The sequence below is a fragment of the Bos indicus genome, chromosome 13, assembly GCF_029378745.1.
Source record: "Bos indicus isolate NIAB-ARS_2022 breed Sahiwal x Tharparkar chromosome 13, NIAB-ARS_B.indTharparkar_mat_pri_1.0, whole genome shotgun sequence".
Taxonomy (NCBI): Eukaryota; Metazoa; Chordata; class Mammalia; order Artiodactyla; family Bovidae; genus Bos; species Bos indicus.
In genome coordinates this window covers 28544501-28562523 of record NC_091772.1, presented here as the reverse complement: position 1 = coordinate 28562523, position 18023 = coordinate 28544501, and the positions used below count along the sequence as shown (strand labels likewise).

The window sequence follows — 18023 nt, the reverse complement described above, 5'->3', positions numbered from 1 at the left end:
AGAGATGGGATGATCCAGGGTCCTTCCTGCAAGAAGTGGGCCCATGGGCCTTGAGCAAAATAAAATTTAAATGGGAGGGGGCAGGGGAGAGAGGATATTGTGGGCAAGGTTTGAAAATAGAAATGAGATTGGTGTTTTTTTTTTTTTTTTTTCCACTCTGATACAAACAGATTAGACAGAAATGAGCACTTTGGGAGAGAATTGGAGAAAAGTGAGATTAGATAGGCCCTATAATCAAAAGAGTGGCCTTAAATACCAGACTGGCCTTTACAACTTGATACCATTTAGGAGACTATTATCATAATTCATAGGTGAGATAAAGAGCATCTGAAGTAATAGTGAACACATAGAACATTCACTTTGTCTCAAGCACTTGCTCTGGCACCTAATGCAAGTCAGTGTTAATTCATTCAGTCCTCATTGCAGTCCTATGATGTGGGCATGGAGACCATCCCCATTTTGCAGCCAAGGAAACTGAGGTGCAGAAAGGTCAAGTGACTTGCCCGAGATTGAATAAGAAGGATGGCTATGTTAACTGATAGATTTAAGAGATCCAGGGAGATCCAGAATGGTTGCAGAGTTTTTTTTAGAAAGAATGACTAGACCCTTGAGAACATTGGGCAGGTTTTAGGGAAGGAAGGAACTAAATTTAATAAAAAGCTTAATGAATAAAGAATCCAAGGGCAGGAGTCTTAATTCATCAATCTAGTTCATAATTTTATAAAGGAAAATGCTGAGGTTCATAGCAGTTACACAGTTTGTCTAAGAGCATCTCTCTGGAATGGAGCCATGTTAAGTGGAAAGTAGACTGTGTGATTGATAATAAAAATATTCTGTGGAGAACTAGAGAGGAACTAGGGTACCATCTGGTCAGCTGATCCCTCTCGCCACACTTTGCCTGGACAGTTCACAAGGTCAGCTAGAAGGATCATGTGTGCCCAGAGCACTGTAGAGCCATGTGTCCCTGTGAAGTGTTCTTTTGATCTTTACAATCCAATCATGTCCCACCTTGGAAGCCAGTATAGACGGGGCCCATTCTGGAACCCTGTCCATGCAGGTATGTGCACAGTTTCCCACTGGAATAGTCCAGAGCCCTGGGAACTCAGATCTGTATGGTAGAGTAAGACATTTATAAAGAAAATCTATTTGTCAGTTATAAGGATGGTTTAAAGCCTAGAAGGGCACATGGGAAAAGAATCTGAGATAGAAAAAGAAAATGAGAAAAGCTATTGAGTGAACAAAGTTCATTATGGGTTGAGAGAAAGTCAGTCTTAAACATCGTGACCTCGGAGAGCCTGGATGGTGCCAGTGACCCAGAATAGGCTGTTTCTAACCCACAACGCATAGGGCTTGCCTTGCTCACATTGGCATTGAGGCCTCAGCCACATTTGTCCTGAAGAACCTGACGAGTCTACAGGCCACCTGCCTGGCCTTGCTCCCAGCCAAATCCTGCAAAGCTCCACAAATGTTTACAGTACAAGTAATTGGCAAATTATAATCAGCAGATTTTGTAAACGTCCCTTCAAAGTAACTAATAGCATAAAGCTTTCTGCTTACCCAGCAGTGTTCACCAAATGAGTTTAGGAAACGTTCTGAATGATGTAAGTTCATTAATCACCACCGCATCAAGGTGGGATATTGTCTTAGTTTGCAAGTTCAGGGAATCACTGACTTATAAATAGCTTTAAACCTACCATACAGGGAATTAAGATTTCAGTGCCTGAATCAATTGGATAAGCTAGGTTATTCTCTGATGACAAACCAACCCCTAAGGTCATGGTGAAAACTGAACAATGAGGTTTATTTCTCACTCAGGCTACTCGTCCATGAGGTGGGTGGGAGAGCTTGCTCTCATTGGTAGAGCGGCTACCAGCTAGGGCATTGCCAGTCACCATGACAGTAGAAGAGGAGTGTGTCTTATTTTTTTTAAGATTTTTTTTAATGTGGATCATTTTTAAAGTCTTTATTGAATTTGTTACAAGATTGCTTCTGTTTTATGTTTTGCTTTTTTGGTCTTGAGCCATGTGGGATATTATTACCTCCCTGACCAGGGTTTAAACCTGCACCATCTGCATTGGAGGGTAAATTCTTAACTACTGGACTGCCAGGAAACTCACAAAAATCTCTTAATTTAGATGATAATGTCATCATATAGGAGACTACTCATATGAAGGACATGACAGTACCTCAGTAAGTTCTTTGAAAGGCATGAGATTGGAAGAAGGGGAATTAAATATGTAATTTGACTGTTTCAAATGACTGGCTAAGGTAGCCCCATGCCTTCATTTCTACAGAGAAAAGGCCTTACTGCTGGGACTCAAACATTAATATTTAAGGCCTATGGGCTAAGACTACAGTACTTTTCTCAGCTCATTTCCTTTTCCCAGACTCCCCACCACTTCTGCACACAGGCTGGTCATTCACTCAGCCCATTCTATGGAACGACTACAGTATTTAGTCATGTGATAGATGACTTCTTGTCTCTTCCTGGGTAAATTTGTGTACCTCTGGTCAATTCCATTGAGATGATGGCTTTCAAGTTTAACTCGCTTCTTTTCTTGGGTAAATTTGTATACCTCTGGTCATTTCTCTTGAGATGATGGCTTTCAAGTTTAACTCTCAAAGAGAAGGAAATCTTATTTCCATCATTTCCAAGTTTGGGCTGGGAATCTCCCCATTACCTCTAAGAACCCACAAATAATGAATTACCAGTCACACCTCATTTTAGAAAACAGTTTGATCCAGTGTGCTCCCCCCGTGCACCCTCTATCACCATTCACCAGAGTTGGCCTCATGTGACTTTTGCCATTTAAAAAAATATAAAATCTGTTCCAAGACCAGTGAGGATGCTTTTACACATGAGACACCAGCTTCAAAGGCAGACCCCAAACATGATCAAAATGTTTAAAGAAATAGCAGATTATAGAAATGCTGTGACTGTTCTGAAAGGGATGCAAGCATTTGGAAGGATGAGTTACAGTACTTTGCAATGTAAAAATCAGCCTTACCTCCCTCCATTGGGTCACAGCCTCTGCATTAAATACTTGTTATCTGGGCAGCCAGGTGCCTTGTGGGGATGGAGGTGATGCTAGCAACACAGCCCCACAGCATCCCTTAACAAATACAGCCTGAAGCTTCAAGAGCCCTCCTCCCCTCTGATCCTACTTGTCACTCATTAATGATGCTCTGAGATGTGCCACATTGACTCCCCTGCCTTCCTTAGTGTGAATGGAAGCATAGCATATGGGATGACATTGATTTATCAAAATGGATTCTCCTGTTGATTTATGTTTTCTGGGGGGAGGAAGCTCTGCCCCTGCTTCAAAACCACTGTCATCATTTTTGGCAATTTTCATTGGTAAATTGATGGTGATGAGACCCCGAGGCTGCCATGCTGGGAGCCCAGGATGAGGCAGCAGAGATGGGACCATCTGCTTTGGCTTTTTGCAATGAACACTAGCTGTTACTCTGTGCCCTAAAGAGAGTCTGAGGGCCTATTGGCAAGTACTGTGTGCTGTGCATTTTTGTATCTCCTGCAGGGTTCGCTAGTGCCCTACACATTTTAGACACTCCATAAATGTTTGTTGGATCAAAGGAAGTGCCCCTGTCTTAGTCGCTGCCTAACAAATACAATAGACCTGGAGGCTTAGATAGGAGACACTGATTTTGTCACAGTTCTGCAGGGTGGAAGTCCGAGGTCTGGGTGCCAGCCTGGTTGGGCTCTATGAAGGCTCTTTTCTTGACTTGGAGACTGCAGCCTTCTCACTGTGTCCTCACCTGGTGGAGAGACAGCAAGCCAGCTCGCTGGGATCTCTTCTTATAAGGACACTAATCCCATCATGAGAACCTGCCCTTATGACCTCATCTAACCCTGATCAGCTCCCAAAGGCCACACTGCCTAAAACCATCACAACGAGGTTTAGGGCTTCCACATATGAATTTGGGAGGGGGGACACAGCACAGTCCTTAGTAGCACCAAAAAAGTGAAAATAAGAAACTAAACTGTCTCGTAACTCTTTTTTTTTTTTTTACCATCTTAAACCAGTTCACCTGCCCCTACTCATCCCCCCTATCTCTGGCAACCATCAGTCTGTTCTGTGTATCTATGAAGTGTTTTTAATTTTCTTTTTTAGATTCCACATATAAGTGAGACCAAATAGTATTTGTGTTTCTCTTTTGATTTATTTCATTTAGCATAATACCCTCAAGGTCCACCCATGTCGTTGTGAATGGTAAAATTTCCCTCTTCTTTATGGCTGAATAATACTGCATTGTGTGTATATACCACATTTTCTTTACCCATTCATCTAGACGGACACTTAGCTTGCTTCCATGTCTAGACTGTAGCAAATAATGCTGCAGTGAACAAGTACATATGTCTTTTCAAGTTAGTGTTTTTGTTTACTTTGGGTAAATATCCAGAAGTGGAATTGCGAGATCATATGCTAGTTCTGGTCCCATCACTTCATGGGAAATAGATGGGGAAACAGTGGAAACAGTGTCAGACTTTATTTTTTGGGGCTCCAAAATCCCTGCAGATGGTGACTGCAGCCATGAAATTAAAAGACGCTTACTCCTTGGAAGGAAAGTTATGACCAACCTAGATAGCATATTCAAAAGCAGAGACATTACTTTGCCAACAAAGGTCCGTCTAGTCAAGGCTATGGTTTTTCCAATGGTCATGTATGGATGTGAGAGTTGGACTGTGAAGAAGGCTGAGCGCCGAAGAATTGATGCCTTTGAACTGTGGTGTTGGAGAAGACTCTTGAGAGTCCCTTGGACTGCAAGGAGATCCAACCAGTCCATTCTGAAGGAGATAAGCCCTGGGATTTCTTTGGAAGGAATGATGCTAAAGCTGAAACTCCAGTACTTTGGCCACCTCATGCGAAGAATTGACTCATTGGAAAAGACTCTGATGCTGGGAGGGATTGGGGGCAGGAGGAGAAGGGGACGACAGAGGATGAGATGGCTGGATGGCATCACTGACTCAATGGACGTGGGTCTGGGTCAACTCTGGGAGTTGGTAATGGACAGGGAGGCCTGGGGTGCTGCGATTCATGGGGTCACAAACAGTCGGACACGACTGAGCGACTGAACTGAACTGATGCTAGTTCTAAAACTGTTATGTAACTCTTTGTTAAAATTAATTTTTATTTATTTGATTTTTGGCTGTGTTGGCTGTCTGTTGCTGCACACACGGTTTCTTTAGTTGCGGCGAGTGGGGGCTACTCAGTTGCTGTGCGTGGGCTTCTCACTGTGGTGGCTTCTCTTATTGTGGAGCACAGGCTCTAGGCTTTCAGGCTTCAGTGGCTGCAGCACACTGGTTCAGTAGTTTCAGTGCACAGGTCCAGTTGCTCCGTGGCACATGAGATCCTCCCAGATCAGGGATCGAACCCGTGTCCCTCGCCCTGGCAGGTGGACCCTCAACCACTGGACCATCAGGGAAGTCCTGCTATGTAGCTCTTGATTTATACATCTTATCCACCCTCTTAATAGAAAAATGGAACAAAGTAACCATCAGAACAGGAAATTTACTCAGGAATGGTATACTAATTTGCATTAATGGAAATACACACACACACACACACATTTTCTCTTCTTGCATTCTTTTTTGCTTTGTGCTTAGAGACATCCAGCGAGTATACTTGCTGGAACAGGGCAGTTGTTGTAGAATAAAGGCAATGCATCTACAAAAACCTGATCTTGGAGGCAATTTATAAATAGTTGACACCTTTTGGCTCCACATCTCTATTATCAGCCTTTCCTTCCCCTCCTACATCTGAAGCTGGTGGTGGTGGTGTTGCTCAGTTGCTGAGTCGTGTCTGACTCTTTGTGACCCTGTGGACTGCAGCACACCAGGCTTCCCTGTCCTTTACTACCTCCTGGAATTTGCTCAGACTCAGTCCATTGAGTTGGTGATGCTATCTTACCATCTCATCCTCTGCCACCCTCTCCTCCTGTCCTCAGTCTTTCCCAGCATCAGAGTCTTGTCCAGTGAGTCAGCTCTTCGCATCAGGTGGCCAAAGTATTAGAGCTTTAGCATCAGTCCTTCCAATGAATATTCAGGGTTGATTTCCTTGAGGATTGACTGGTTTGATCTCCTTGCTGTTCAAGGGACTCTCAAGAGTCTTCTCCAGCAACACAGTTCAAAAGCATCAATTCTTTGGTGTTCAGCCTTCTTTATGGTCCAACTCTCACATCTATACATGACTACTGGGAAAACCATAGCTTTGACTATGTGAACCTTTGTCAGCAAAGAGAGGTCTCTGCTTTTTAATACTCTGTCTATATTTGTCATAGCTTTTTTTCCAAAGAGCAAGCGCCTTTAAATTTCATGACTGCAGTCACTGTCCACAGTGATTTTGGAGCCCAAGAAAATAAAATATTTGCCTGGTAGTCTGTGGTCATCTTAACAGTGATAGGCCAGAGTGATGGATGTATTGACAATGCAAACAGCTACAATGATTTCATACCTAAGGCTCTGACACACTCCTTTAGATTGGCAGAGATGTTCAGGAAAGAGTTGATGATAAAAATATTCTTGGAAAGGCAAATTTTTGGTTTATTCTTAAATAACTATTCTCAAGTTTCTCTGGCCTTAATGTTAACATTTCTGTCAGGAAGTTACTCTTATTGTTTGAATTTTAAATTATGGGAGCATATAGAATGATCAGGGCTTCCCAAGTGGCTCAGATGGTAAAGAATCCACTTGCCAATGCAGGAGACACTGGTTTGATCCCCGGGTTGGGAAGATCCCCTGGAGAAGGAAATGGCAACTTACTCCAGTATTCTTGCCTGGAGAATTCCATGGAGAGAGAAGGCTGGTGGGCTATATAGTCCATGGGGTCGCAAAGAGTCGGACATGACTGAGCGACTAACACACACACACACACACACACACACACACACACACACACACATAGAGTAGTCAAGGGTAGTCTCTGGAACCAGAGTTCAAATCTCAACTACAGTACTTAGAGATGTTTAATCTTTGGGCACCTGTTTCCTCCCCATACAATGGAATTAATAATAGAACCACCTTATAGAGTTGTGATGAGGGTTAAAGAAGCTGGTGTTTGTAATGTGCTTGGAATAGGCCCTAGCACATAGCAGATAGCACATAGCAAATACTATATAAGTGCATGGTATATATATATATATATTAGGTTGGCTACAAAGTTCAAGTTTTTCCATTATATCTTATGTGAAAATCAAAATGAGCTTATTGACCAAACCAATATATCTATCTTCACATTCTATAATATATTAATTATAGTATTAATATATTATAGTATTATATAACATTTGTGTTATGCAATATATATTTGATGTATGTCACAGCATATATATATTACATATGTTAGTGTTAGTTGCTTAGTTTTGTCTGGCTCTTTGTGACACCATGAACTGTAGCCTGCCAGGCTCCTCAGTCCATGGGATTTCTCAGGAAGAATACTGGAGTGGGCAGCCATTTCCTTCTCCATAGGATGTTCCCGACCCAGGGATCGAACCCATGTCTCTTGCATGGCAGGCAGATTCTTTACCATCTGAGCCACCAGGGTAGCCCATTACATATGTATGACTATGTATTTATATAAGGGACTTCCCTGGTGGTTCAGATGGTAAAGTGTCTGCCTACAATGCGGGAGACCCGGGTTCAATGCCTGGGTTGGGAAGATCTCCTGGAGAAGGAAATGGCAACCCACTCCAGTACTCTTGCCTGGAAAATCCCATGGACGGAGGAGCCTGGTAGACTGCAGTCCATGTGGTCGCAAACAGTCGGACATCACTGAGCGGCTTCACGTTCACTTTCTTGTGTGTGTATATATATATATATATTTTTTTTAATAAGATATCTTCATGTCAACTCAGTATAAAATGTTCTCCTGTGGGGGGTGGGGGGGAGAGCTGTGAGCTCTGACAGCCTTGTCAATGAGCAAGTAGCATTTGTTGATAGAACAAACTACCAGGAAACAAGGCAGAAGGTCTCAGTCCACTGATGGCCCTGTCCTCACTGTCAACTCCTTGGGTTTTATAAAAACCATGTGTATCGATGTTCTTGAACTTTGAGACATTCCCTTCAAGAAATATGAGATTGAGATCGCATGTTTCAGGAAACGGAATCTCTCGTCTCTTACTCTCCCATTTTGTTCTCTCTCCAGCCCAAGCTTTTGGCCAAGGAGCTGCTTGACCTCGTGGCCTCTCACTTCAACCTGAAGGAGAAGGAATACTTTGGAATTGCCTTCACGGATGAGACGTAAGTACCCACGTGTTCAGAGAACCCGAAGGGAAAATGTGGAACCCGAAATCGCACTGTCTCAACTGTCCGCAGTGGAGGCTGCTGCAGGCCACGTAGGTCTCATGGTTCAGGGTCAGTCCAAGTTCATCATTTGAATTTCAAAGGCCTTGTGATCATGCCTGGAACAGCCAAGGGATATAATTAGGGTGATGCTCATATTATGAAATTATTAGGTAAACCAGTTCTTATAATCAAGCCGGTGCGTGTTCAGAACTGAAATGTTTCTTTTTAAAAAAAGATTTGTCTGGGTTTGTTTTCTGTTAGCGTTAAACGAAAACGTCTGGAAATGCAGCATTTCTTTCCAGTGCTGGAATAACAATAACAGGAAGTCAATGCGATGATAAATTCAAAATGAAGAGTTATCTGTGCAGTTTCACTGTCAACGATGAAGTAGACTATAAAAATGGAAAATTCAGACTGCTCATCTGATGAAAAGTACATTTGTGTTCAGTGATCTTTCAATTTGGCTCTCTAAAGTGGTGTTTTGCAACACAAGGAAGGAGTATCTTTACTAAAATTTCAATTTCCTTCTTAATATATTGTTAATAAAAGAGTACGGTGTACACCTGCACAAATTCCTCGATACACTGTTCTAAGCAAATGTTTTACAGTTCTTGCTCCTCTGTACATACACACACACACTTGCATACATGCTCCTCCAGATCCTTAGAATTACAGAGATGATGTCCTAAAACATTAATAGATTAGGGTTAGGTTAGCATCTGGACAAGACGACTCTGGGAGGCAGGTCCCACTGAAGCAGGTTGGGCTCAAGAGCAAGGACTGGAGGCATCCACATTGGTCGGTGGGAGAGATGATCAGGTGGATATGTGCGAGGACCCTCCGGGAGCTGCAGGTGGATGGGGCGGCCGTAGCATTTATCATCCATATCAGGACACTGTGGGTAAAAGAGGGTGTAAGTTGGGACTGTCTGGGGCAGACTGGGCAGATTATCAACCCTCTAAATCAGCAACCTTTCAGGTGGCAGTGTGAGCAGTATTGGGGGCAGAGTCACACCTGGCTCCAGAAAGTCGGGAGGAACAGGCTTCCCCTGGCCCTGGAGCCTCGGAGAACAGAGCCGGAAGGGAGGAAGGACTGCTTGCTCCTGGTCTAGAAGGATTGCTGTGCCTGCGGGTGGGACCTCGTAAACAGGGCTGTGACCTGGAGGGCTGTGATGGGAAAGAGCCAGCGAAGTAATTTTCAAAAATGCTTTAAGACAAATGTACAAATATACATGGAGAATAACCACTTTCATGAATGTACTTGTTTTCTACCCTTTCTCCTGAAAACCACTGTAACCTTCTCAACTGGTACTCAGACATTTTTCACTAATTAGAAGGAAACCACAGTTTCAATTCATCATATCCCATTGTTCACATTTCCCAAGTATGTTTCCTCTTCTCAGAGAGCCAGTGAACTCAAGATGGGTCCCAATTCGACTTCCCTTTTGGATAAACAAGTCAGAGAATGAGGTGATTGTCCTGGGCCCAGGAGGAAAAAATACACCTGCCGAAGGTTTCAGATCACAGCCCTAATGGCACCAGCCAGGAAGAAATGAACATCAGGGAGAAAGTCCCTCTGCTCCCAGGAGAGATGAAAGCAGGAAAACCACCCAGCACCACCCACCTGTCCCATCGAATGGAGCCCGTCTGCCCCAGGCTCCCTGGGCTGGTGGGGAAAGTGTGTGTGTGTTTATGTCTGTCTGTTCCAGGTCTTGACCTCCTGGCTCCCCGGGCCGGTGGGGCAAGTGTGTGTGTGTCTGTGTGTGTGTGCCTGTGTCTGTGTGTGTACACGTGCACGCAGGCTGGAGGCACGCAGGCTGGCGGGAAGGGTCCCTCTCCCTGGACTGTGAACTGGCAGCTGGAGAGCCCTGTTGGGGAGGGTGGGGGTGATAGGCAGGATATGAACCATCGTCTGGCATCGTCCAGAGGAAGAGTGGCCACCACCAACCTCTTCACCTGGGTGTGGGTGGGAGGGCTCCTCTGGCGATGGTAGAAGTGGTGGACAGCCAGCCGAGATCGGTAGACAAGACTTTGCAGCTGGCAGACAGTTCCTGGAAAAGAGATGGCAGGTGGGCCTGACTCACCAGGGAACAGTGAGTATCAGGGACCCCTAGGAAACCAGGAACCAGCCTCCGAGAGACCAGGATGAGGAGACAGAACAAAGGGAAGGCAGGGGTGGCTGTGACTCAGGCCATTGTCAGTCAAGGGCTGACCACACCTGGGGCCAAGGCGTTGGCTCATGGCCTCTTTGGTCATCTGACCTTTGCTCCTTTTCTTGGTGGGAAAGGAATGAATGAAAGCTGTGACCAAAGAATGGTGCCTGTGGGTGAGGCTTGGTCTGTGTGGTGTGCTTAGGTGCTCAGTCATGTACGACTCTTTGTGACTCCATGGATTGTAGCCCGACAGGCTCCTCTGTCCATGGAATTCTCCAGGCAAGAATACTGGAGTGGGTTGCCATGCCCTACTCCAAGGGATCTTCCTGACCCAGGGATCAAACCTAGGTCTTCCGCATTGCAGGTAGATTCTTTACCGTCTGAGCCACCAGGGAAGTGTCTAGGGTGGTGATAATACGTCGGTAACCACTGTCCTTGTCCTGTATCCTGCCTCAGCTCTCACACTGCGCACTGCTAGACAGTAATGCCAGATCATTTAATAACTGGATATTCTAATTATGCATGTGTATAGGGTTGTGTGGTTGTGTGTGTGTGATTTCTGCGGGTACTACACTGTGTATTTAATAATAAAATGCAGTTGAACTTTCATCCTTTATCACAATCCATGGCATACCCCATGCATTTGCCTTTTTCCCAATTCAGATCAAAACAAGACTTATAAAGTGCTGTAGGGACTTCCCAGCCAGTTCAGTGGTTAAGACTCCACTCTCCCAGTGCAGGGGGCACCAGTTCCATCCCTTGTTAGGGAACTTAAGGTCCCTCATGCTGCATGGTGCAGCCAAAAAAAAAGAAGAAAAAAGTGCTATAAGCTATAAAATACTGCACTAGTGTTAGGAGTTGCCAGCAGTGTTATAATTCCTAATAGTACAGTATGTGACTGGTGTATAGTCAGTGAGTCTTTCAGTGTGAAATGCTGTTGATGACATTTCGTAGGCTCTGGATGGGCATGGAGAAAAGAAATATGAAACAAAATGTAGACGAAACTGGAAGATTCTCTAAGTTCCTTTCACCCCTAAGTTGCATTCATTAATAGTGTCCAAGGCCACAGTGCCAGACTCTGTGTCCAGGGATATTTCCTACCGTTAGTTAATCAATGCAGGATTAGTACTAGGTCTATCTTCTGTTTTTTGTAATTCAATTTTTAAAATTTTTATGTAGAAATAATTGGTTATACAGAAAAGCTGCAAAGATAGTACAGAATTCTCATATACCCCTTACCCAGCTTCCCCTAATGTGAATATCATAAATACTGTGTGATAAGTATCAAAACTAAGACATTAACCTTGGTATTGATACTGTGAGTAACTTAACTACAGACTTTATTCAAATTTCACCACTTTTCCCACTGAATGTCTTTTTCTATTTCTGGATTCAAGTGCATTTAGCCCCTTTTATTTTTAATAACTCTGCACAAATAAAAAGATATACAGGTGAACTTTGTTTTTTTATGGTTTCTTTTATTGCACTTCACAGATACTCTGTTTTTTACAGATTGAAGGTTTGTGTGGTAACCCTTCATTGAGCAAGTCGGTCAGTGCCATTTTTCCAACAGCATTTGCTCATCTTGTGTCTCTGTCATATGGTCTGGTAATTCTCACAATACTTCAAACTTTTTCATTTTTACTGTATTTTTTATGGTTGTCTGTGATCGGTGACAGAGAAGGAAATGGCACCCCACTCCAGTACTCTTGCCTGGAAAATCCCATGGATGGAAGAGCCTGGTAGGCTGCAGTCCATGGGGTCTCTAAGAGTCAGACACGACTGAGCGACTTCACTTTCACTTTTCACTTTCATGCATTGGAGAAGGCAGTGGCAACCCACTCCAGTGTTCTTGCCTGGAGAATCCCAGGGACGGGGAGCCTAGTGGGCTGCCGTCTATGGGGTCGCACAGAGTCGGACATGACTGAAGTGACTTAGCAGTAGCAGCAGTAGCAGTGATCGGTGATCTTTGATGTTACTCTTGTAAAAAAGATTACAACTCACAGAAGGCTCAGATGAGTGTTAGCATTTTTTAGCCATGAAGTATATTTAATTAAAGTATGTACCTTGTTTTCTTAGACAATGCTACTGTGGAGTTAATAGGCTACTGTATAGTGTAAACATAGCTTTTATATGCACTGGGAAACCAAAAAATCCATGTGACTCTCATTTTTGTGACAGTCACTTTATTTTGGTGGTCTGGAAGCAATCACCCAGTTTATCTCTGAGGTGTCCGTAGATGGTTATCAATGAATATCTGAAGTGTGGTGATCCATGCAAACTACGACATTTTAGCAGTCTTTAAAATATTCTGAAGCCAAGTAAGAGCCTAGTGTGAGTTTTTTTTAATATAATTTTATTTATATATTTTTGTTTGGGCTGGGTTTTCATTGCCACATGCAGTCTTTAGTTGCAAGCGGAGGCTACACTTTTCGTTGCTGTGCTGAGGCTTCTCATTGAGGTGGCTCCTCATGTTTTCTGTGCTCAGGCTTCTCATTGAGGTGGCTTCTCATGTTTTCTGTGCTCAGGCTTCTCATTGAGGTGGCTCCTCATGTTTTGGAGCACAGGCTCCAGGCACATGGGCTTTAGTTGCAGCACACGGGCTCAGTAGTTGAGGTGTTTGGATGTAGTTGCTCCATGGCATTTGGAATCTTCCTGGATCAGGAATCAAACCCATATTGCCTGTGTCGCCAGGCAGATTCTCATCCACTGTGCCACCAGGGAAGTCCTAGTATAAATTGGATCTTAAAATAATTAATGTTTTGCTACTGACGTGGTCCTCAACCTTGACCCCACATTGGATTCACCTTGGACTCTTTATAAAATGCCAGTGTCTGGGCCCTACCCCCAGAAATTCTGATTTAATTGGTCAGGGTGTCGCCTGAGCATGAGGATTTTTGAAAGCTCTCCAGTTGATTCTTATGTGTAGCCAGTTTGAAAACCGCTTTCATAGAGCAGAGGGATGCTGGTGTAAGTTGTCTCTGCCCCCTCCCTCCAGATCCAGGAAGAGAAGCTGAGTTCATTCTAACTTTGAATATTTGAGGCCCATCAGGACTCATGCCATGAGGCTGCAAAGTTATAAACTCTTCCCCATTCCAGATTCTGGAAACCTGTTAAGAACCCACTCAGAACTTCAGATTTCGTGTTTGCTAGAGTGCAAATAGAATAACCGAGATTTTCATTTATCAAACACTAACATTCATCATTTAAGGAAAGTTATTTTTGTATGTTATTTTTGAAATATTCCCACTGCTGTTTCAACACTCAGGCTGATTTTTTTCATAAGTCATGGTTCTGATGGTATAATTTAAATATGTAAAGCCCTATTTTTAGTTATCTGATCTATTCTCTGTCATCATTGTTCCTCTGTTTGGGTTTCTTTTTTAAAAAGAAAAACTTTACTGAGGTGAAATTGACATACAAAACTGCACATATTTAAGGCCTCCCCCGTGGCTCAGAAGGTAAAAGAATCCGCCTGCAGTGCAGGAGCCACAGGAGAGTCAGGTTTGACCCCTGGGTCAGGAAGAGCCCCTGGAGGAGGAAAATGGCAACCCACTCCAGTATACTTGCCAGAAAAATCCCACGGACAGAGGAGTCTGGCGGGCTACAGTACAAAGCATCACCAAGAGGGGAACACGACTAAGCGAGCACAGCACATACTTAAAGTGTACAGCTCAACGAGTTTGGACATAGGCAAGCATGGATAACACCCAAGTGTTTAATTTTTAAAATTTTTTTATTTTATATTGGACTATAGTTGATTTACAATGTATAGGTATACAGCAAAGTAATTCAGTTGTATGTATAGATATATCTATTCTTTTTCAAACTCTTTTCCCATTTAGGTTATTACAGAATATTGGCATAGGCAAACACCTGTAACACCCAAGTTTTCCATTTTTAAAATAAAAAAGTTGACAGAGGATCCCACCATCAACAGCAATAACTGAACAGCTTTTAGACTATTAGGGCTATTAGTCAAATACCCATCAAGGTGAAGTCATGATTAATTGTAACATATTTAAATTTTAATTTTAATTTCCTGTCATAAATTTTAAGGATTGTTTGTCAAATGTTGTAAATGAGTATCTGTGTAAGAACACTTTAAGAAGTATTTAGAAAGTTGAAGGAGAAAGATACAAAACTCAGTTAAGCCATTGTTGCACATTTCAAAGCCATGTACAGTTCTAGTGTATTCTCACGTACCAATTAGGAAAATGAATAGTTCTTAACCTCTTATTTAATCACAGACCCTTGTGAAATTTAAGAAGTTACATTCCCTCACCCCTACAATTGTTTACATACAGAATAATTAGTGCTTAAATTTTAGAAGGTTCACAGGCACTCTGAAGCCAGAATCTAAGTTGAAGAACCGATTAAGGATTTTTTAAAAAAAACAACATGCTGTGTCTTAATTAATTGAGCCGTGGATAGGTACTGATAAGGGAGTGTTATTTATCTGGTTAATTAAATGCCCATATCACACTGGAATTGCATCCGTTTTAGACCCAATGCCAGGACAGTGAAGAGAACCCTCGGTTCAGCAGCACCTTTGAGTCCTGTGACCCTTGACTAGAACCAGGACCAGCATGGACCGAGACATGTGAAAAGGGGCTAGTCGATGAGCATCCCCAGTCACAAGCTGATGTGCAATTTAAAAAAGCAGAAAAGCGGTTTTCCAATTGCAGAAGAAACCACCACAAGTTGCAGCCCTGGGAATGTAATTTATTTGGAAATAGGTTTGGGATTTCCATTCATTAAATGCTCAGTACTGTGCGACCGAGGAGAAAATCAATGGCTACAACCTCGGTGCCCGGGTTGTAATAGCTGCTTCTGGGAACGTGGCATTCAGCGTTCATTACCCCTCGGAGACAGCCCGCTGAGACCTTCAGACGCCGTGGCAAACAACAGGACCTTCTGTTCAGAACCAGAAAAGGGCTTTAGCAGAACTCTTCCTGTGTGCAGCTAAGAGAAAAAAGAATGAGGCAACCAGAAGGGGTCTTAGGAATCCAATCTTTCTCCTGACCTTTTCCTCCCAAAGCCCAGTGGTACAGGGGAACCCGGGCCTGGCCTAGGTGAATTCTCATTGGATACAAAGATTGTTCAGTTACGGCGGGAGCAGCGTCCAGACGTGGAGGGCAGTCATGGAACCAACAGCAATATTGATCTATGGGGCTTATCTAAAGCCAATGTATTCGCTTCTCAGCAAATGTTTATTTAGCATCAACTACTGAGTCTGGAGATACAGAAGTAGCTGGCCTGTGACCACTTGGAGAGCTTGTATTTGTAGTTTAGGCAATAAATATTTAAGTTATAGGTAGGAGATGCTAGAAAAGAAAATTTTGAGTAGCCTTCAGAGGACACTGTAGAGCAAACAATCTCTCTGTGTGTAATAAAAAAAATTAAAGGCATAAATTCAGGTGGACAAAATAGCCCATGATTTAGTCATCCAGGCTCCCTATATATTCCTTCTCTTAAACTTCATCTGTGTGTGTGTCTCTCTCTTGTAGACACACACACACACACACACACACTCTTGAAAGCCACTCTGAGGGAGTCTAGCTAAACCAGTATTCCTAGCTGTCCTTGCTGAGCACACATACTTCTGACCCTAAGACACTGGACTGAATGAAGAGCAGAAATCTTCCTTTTGAAGAACTTCAAACCTAGCCTGTCCATCTAGTAACACCTAAAAGAACTTCATCTTCTTGCTTTGACATTTTTTGGAAGCGCATTCCCTAAGAATCAGTTGTCTACAATAAAAACCTCTAAAAGGCACCGAGTCTCATTCTCCCCTGGGGTTCAAGACTGTTGGGTTCAGATAGACTTATCACACACCCCTACCCCAGTGATTCTCTACAAACAAAGCTCCCTTTAAGGCCTTCTCCATTAAAGCTTCCATGAACCAAAAATCTATTTGTATTGTATGGAGACGCTAAAAGCGTTAAATAAATGCATCCAATTTCTGTTGCCTAGAAGCAATTGCATATTTAATACTGACCCAACAGTTTGACCTATTGCCGCCATAAACCAATAGGTGTTATCTTGCTCAGCTTTAAAGATAGTTTTCAGTCAAGCAATAACAAAAATACCTTGAGCATCTCTTGGGACCTTTTTTTTTTTTTTTTGCTTTGTTACAGGCCAATGTACTGATGTGAATTCTCAAATGAAAAATCAATGAGATAATGAAACCCAAGCTATCAGGCATCTCTTAGTTAAACTGTACAGAGAAAATGCTTCTTCTACTCTTTGCTTCCCATCCTACCTAAGCTTAAAGAAAAGAAAAAGAAAGGTTGAGGAAGAGACCTGATGTTGGGAACGAGAGGTGTTACATAAGGAAAAAAAAATCACGGACAGTGAGGAATCCTTATCCTTGATACTGTTGGGTGTAGGAAAATGTGACCTTGAACCCAACGCAATCAGCAGGAAATATTTTAATGCATGGAAATTGGTGGCCTCAGAAGTGAGATTTTGTTTCCTTTTTAATCTATCCCTTAGCTTTTGCCCAGATGTTGAGCAGTTATCCTCAGGGACCCAGGGTGGGTTACTGGTGCCTCAGTCTTTCCTTTTGTAGCCCCTTTGTAGTGGAGAGATTTTACAGGCACATAAAGTCGAAGGGTCGCGGGACTCCAGGTGCAGGAAGAGCCCTCCCAGAGGATTTCAGAACCCCGTGTGTGTGTGTGTGTGTGTGCACTGTCATTCCTTGCAGAAGTGGGGTTGAGGAATCTGAGTAGAGGAAGTAGGGGGAGGAAGTTCATTTTCTCTCCAAGGCCAACTATTCAGTTACGGGGGAATCCTGGCCTCCTTGTTCTTTCTGCTTTTTGACCATTTTCTTAATCTAGTCATTTCATGGTTTGATCAATGCTGAACTAATACATGGCTGGGAACCAAGGAATTCATCCCTATAATGTTCTTTTAAAAAGTTTAGTGTGGGCAATGAAATTACCTAGGGAAGTGGGATCCATCTGTTTGTTCTCCATTAACATGGATGAAGAAGATGGGCAATGAGCAAACCCCGTAGAGTGGTACCCTAGTAACATGGTCTGTATTTCTTCAAAGGGTTCCCACTTTCAGGTTCTCCACCAAGTGAATTATGGCCCCCAGATCAAATCCCCAGCACTCTGAGTGGTTAGAAATGTTGTGCCCTTGGGTGGAATGAGAATTTCTCAAGCCTGACCCATTGATGGATCCTCAGGGCACAGGTAGAACATTCCATCTCGATTCCTCCTTATTCCTTGCATTTGGGACCATAGGAAAACTGCTGTTCACCATTCTAGTCTCTCTCTTGCAAGATTCTGGAAAAGGTTAGTCTCACCAGACTCTTTATCAGGAGTTATTGCAAGGCAAAAGATTCAAATTTAAATCTGCATGGTCATTGGATAAATTTCTGTTCTGAGTTTTTACAGATTCTGTATTTGTTTGGGATCATTAGTTACAGGGCCAAACTAACAGCTAAAGTTGTTTCCATTCCATCCCAAACTAACAGCCAAAGTTCTGTGACCCTGAGGCCACACTCTGAACCACCTCCTTTAAGTAACTCCCAAACCCCAAGCCAGTATTCCCCCTCCC

General features: G+C 43.1%; 1 protein-coding gene across 12 annotated transcripts in view; it reads left to right on the top strand.

Moving 5' to 3' along the window:
* The window catches only part of FRMD4A (FERM domain containing 4A), a 750010-nt gene that overhangs the window by 571433 nt on the left and 160554 nt on the right, over positions 1-18023 (top strand). For all 12 annotated transcript variants that reach the window (XM_070802094.1, XM_070802096.1, XM_070802095.1 and 9 more), the window contains one exon: positions 8163-8257. In XM_070802094.1, coding sequence (XP_070658195.1) covers positions 8163-8257 — 95 coding nt within the window. The remainder of the gene's footprint in view (positions 1-8162; positions 8258-18023) is intronic.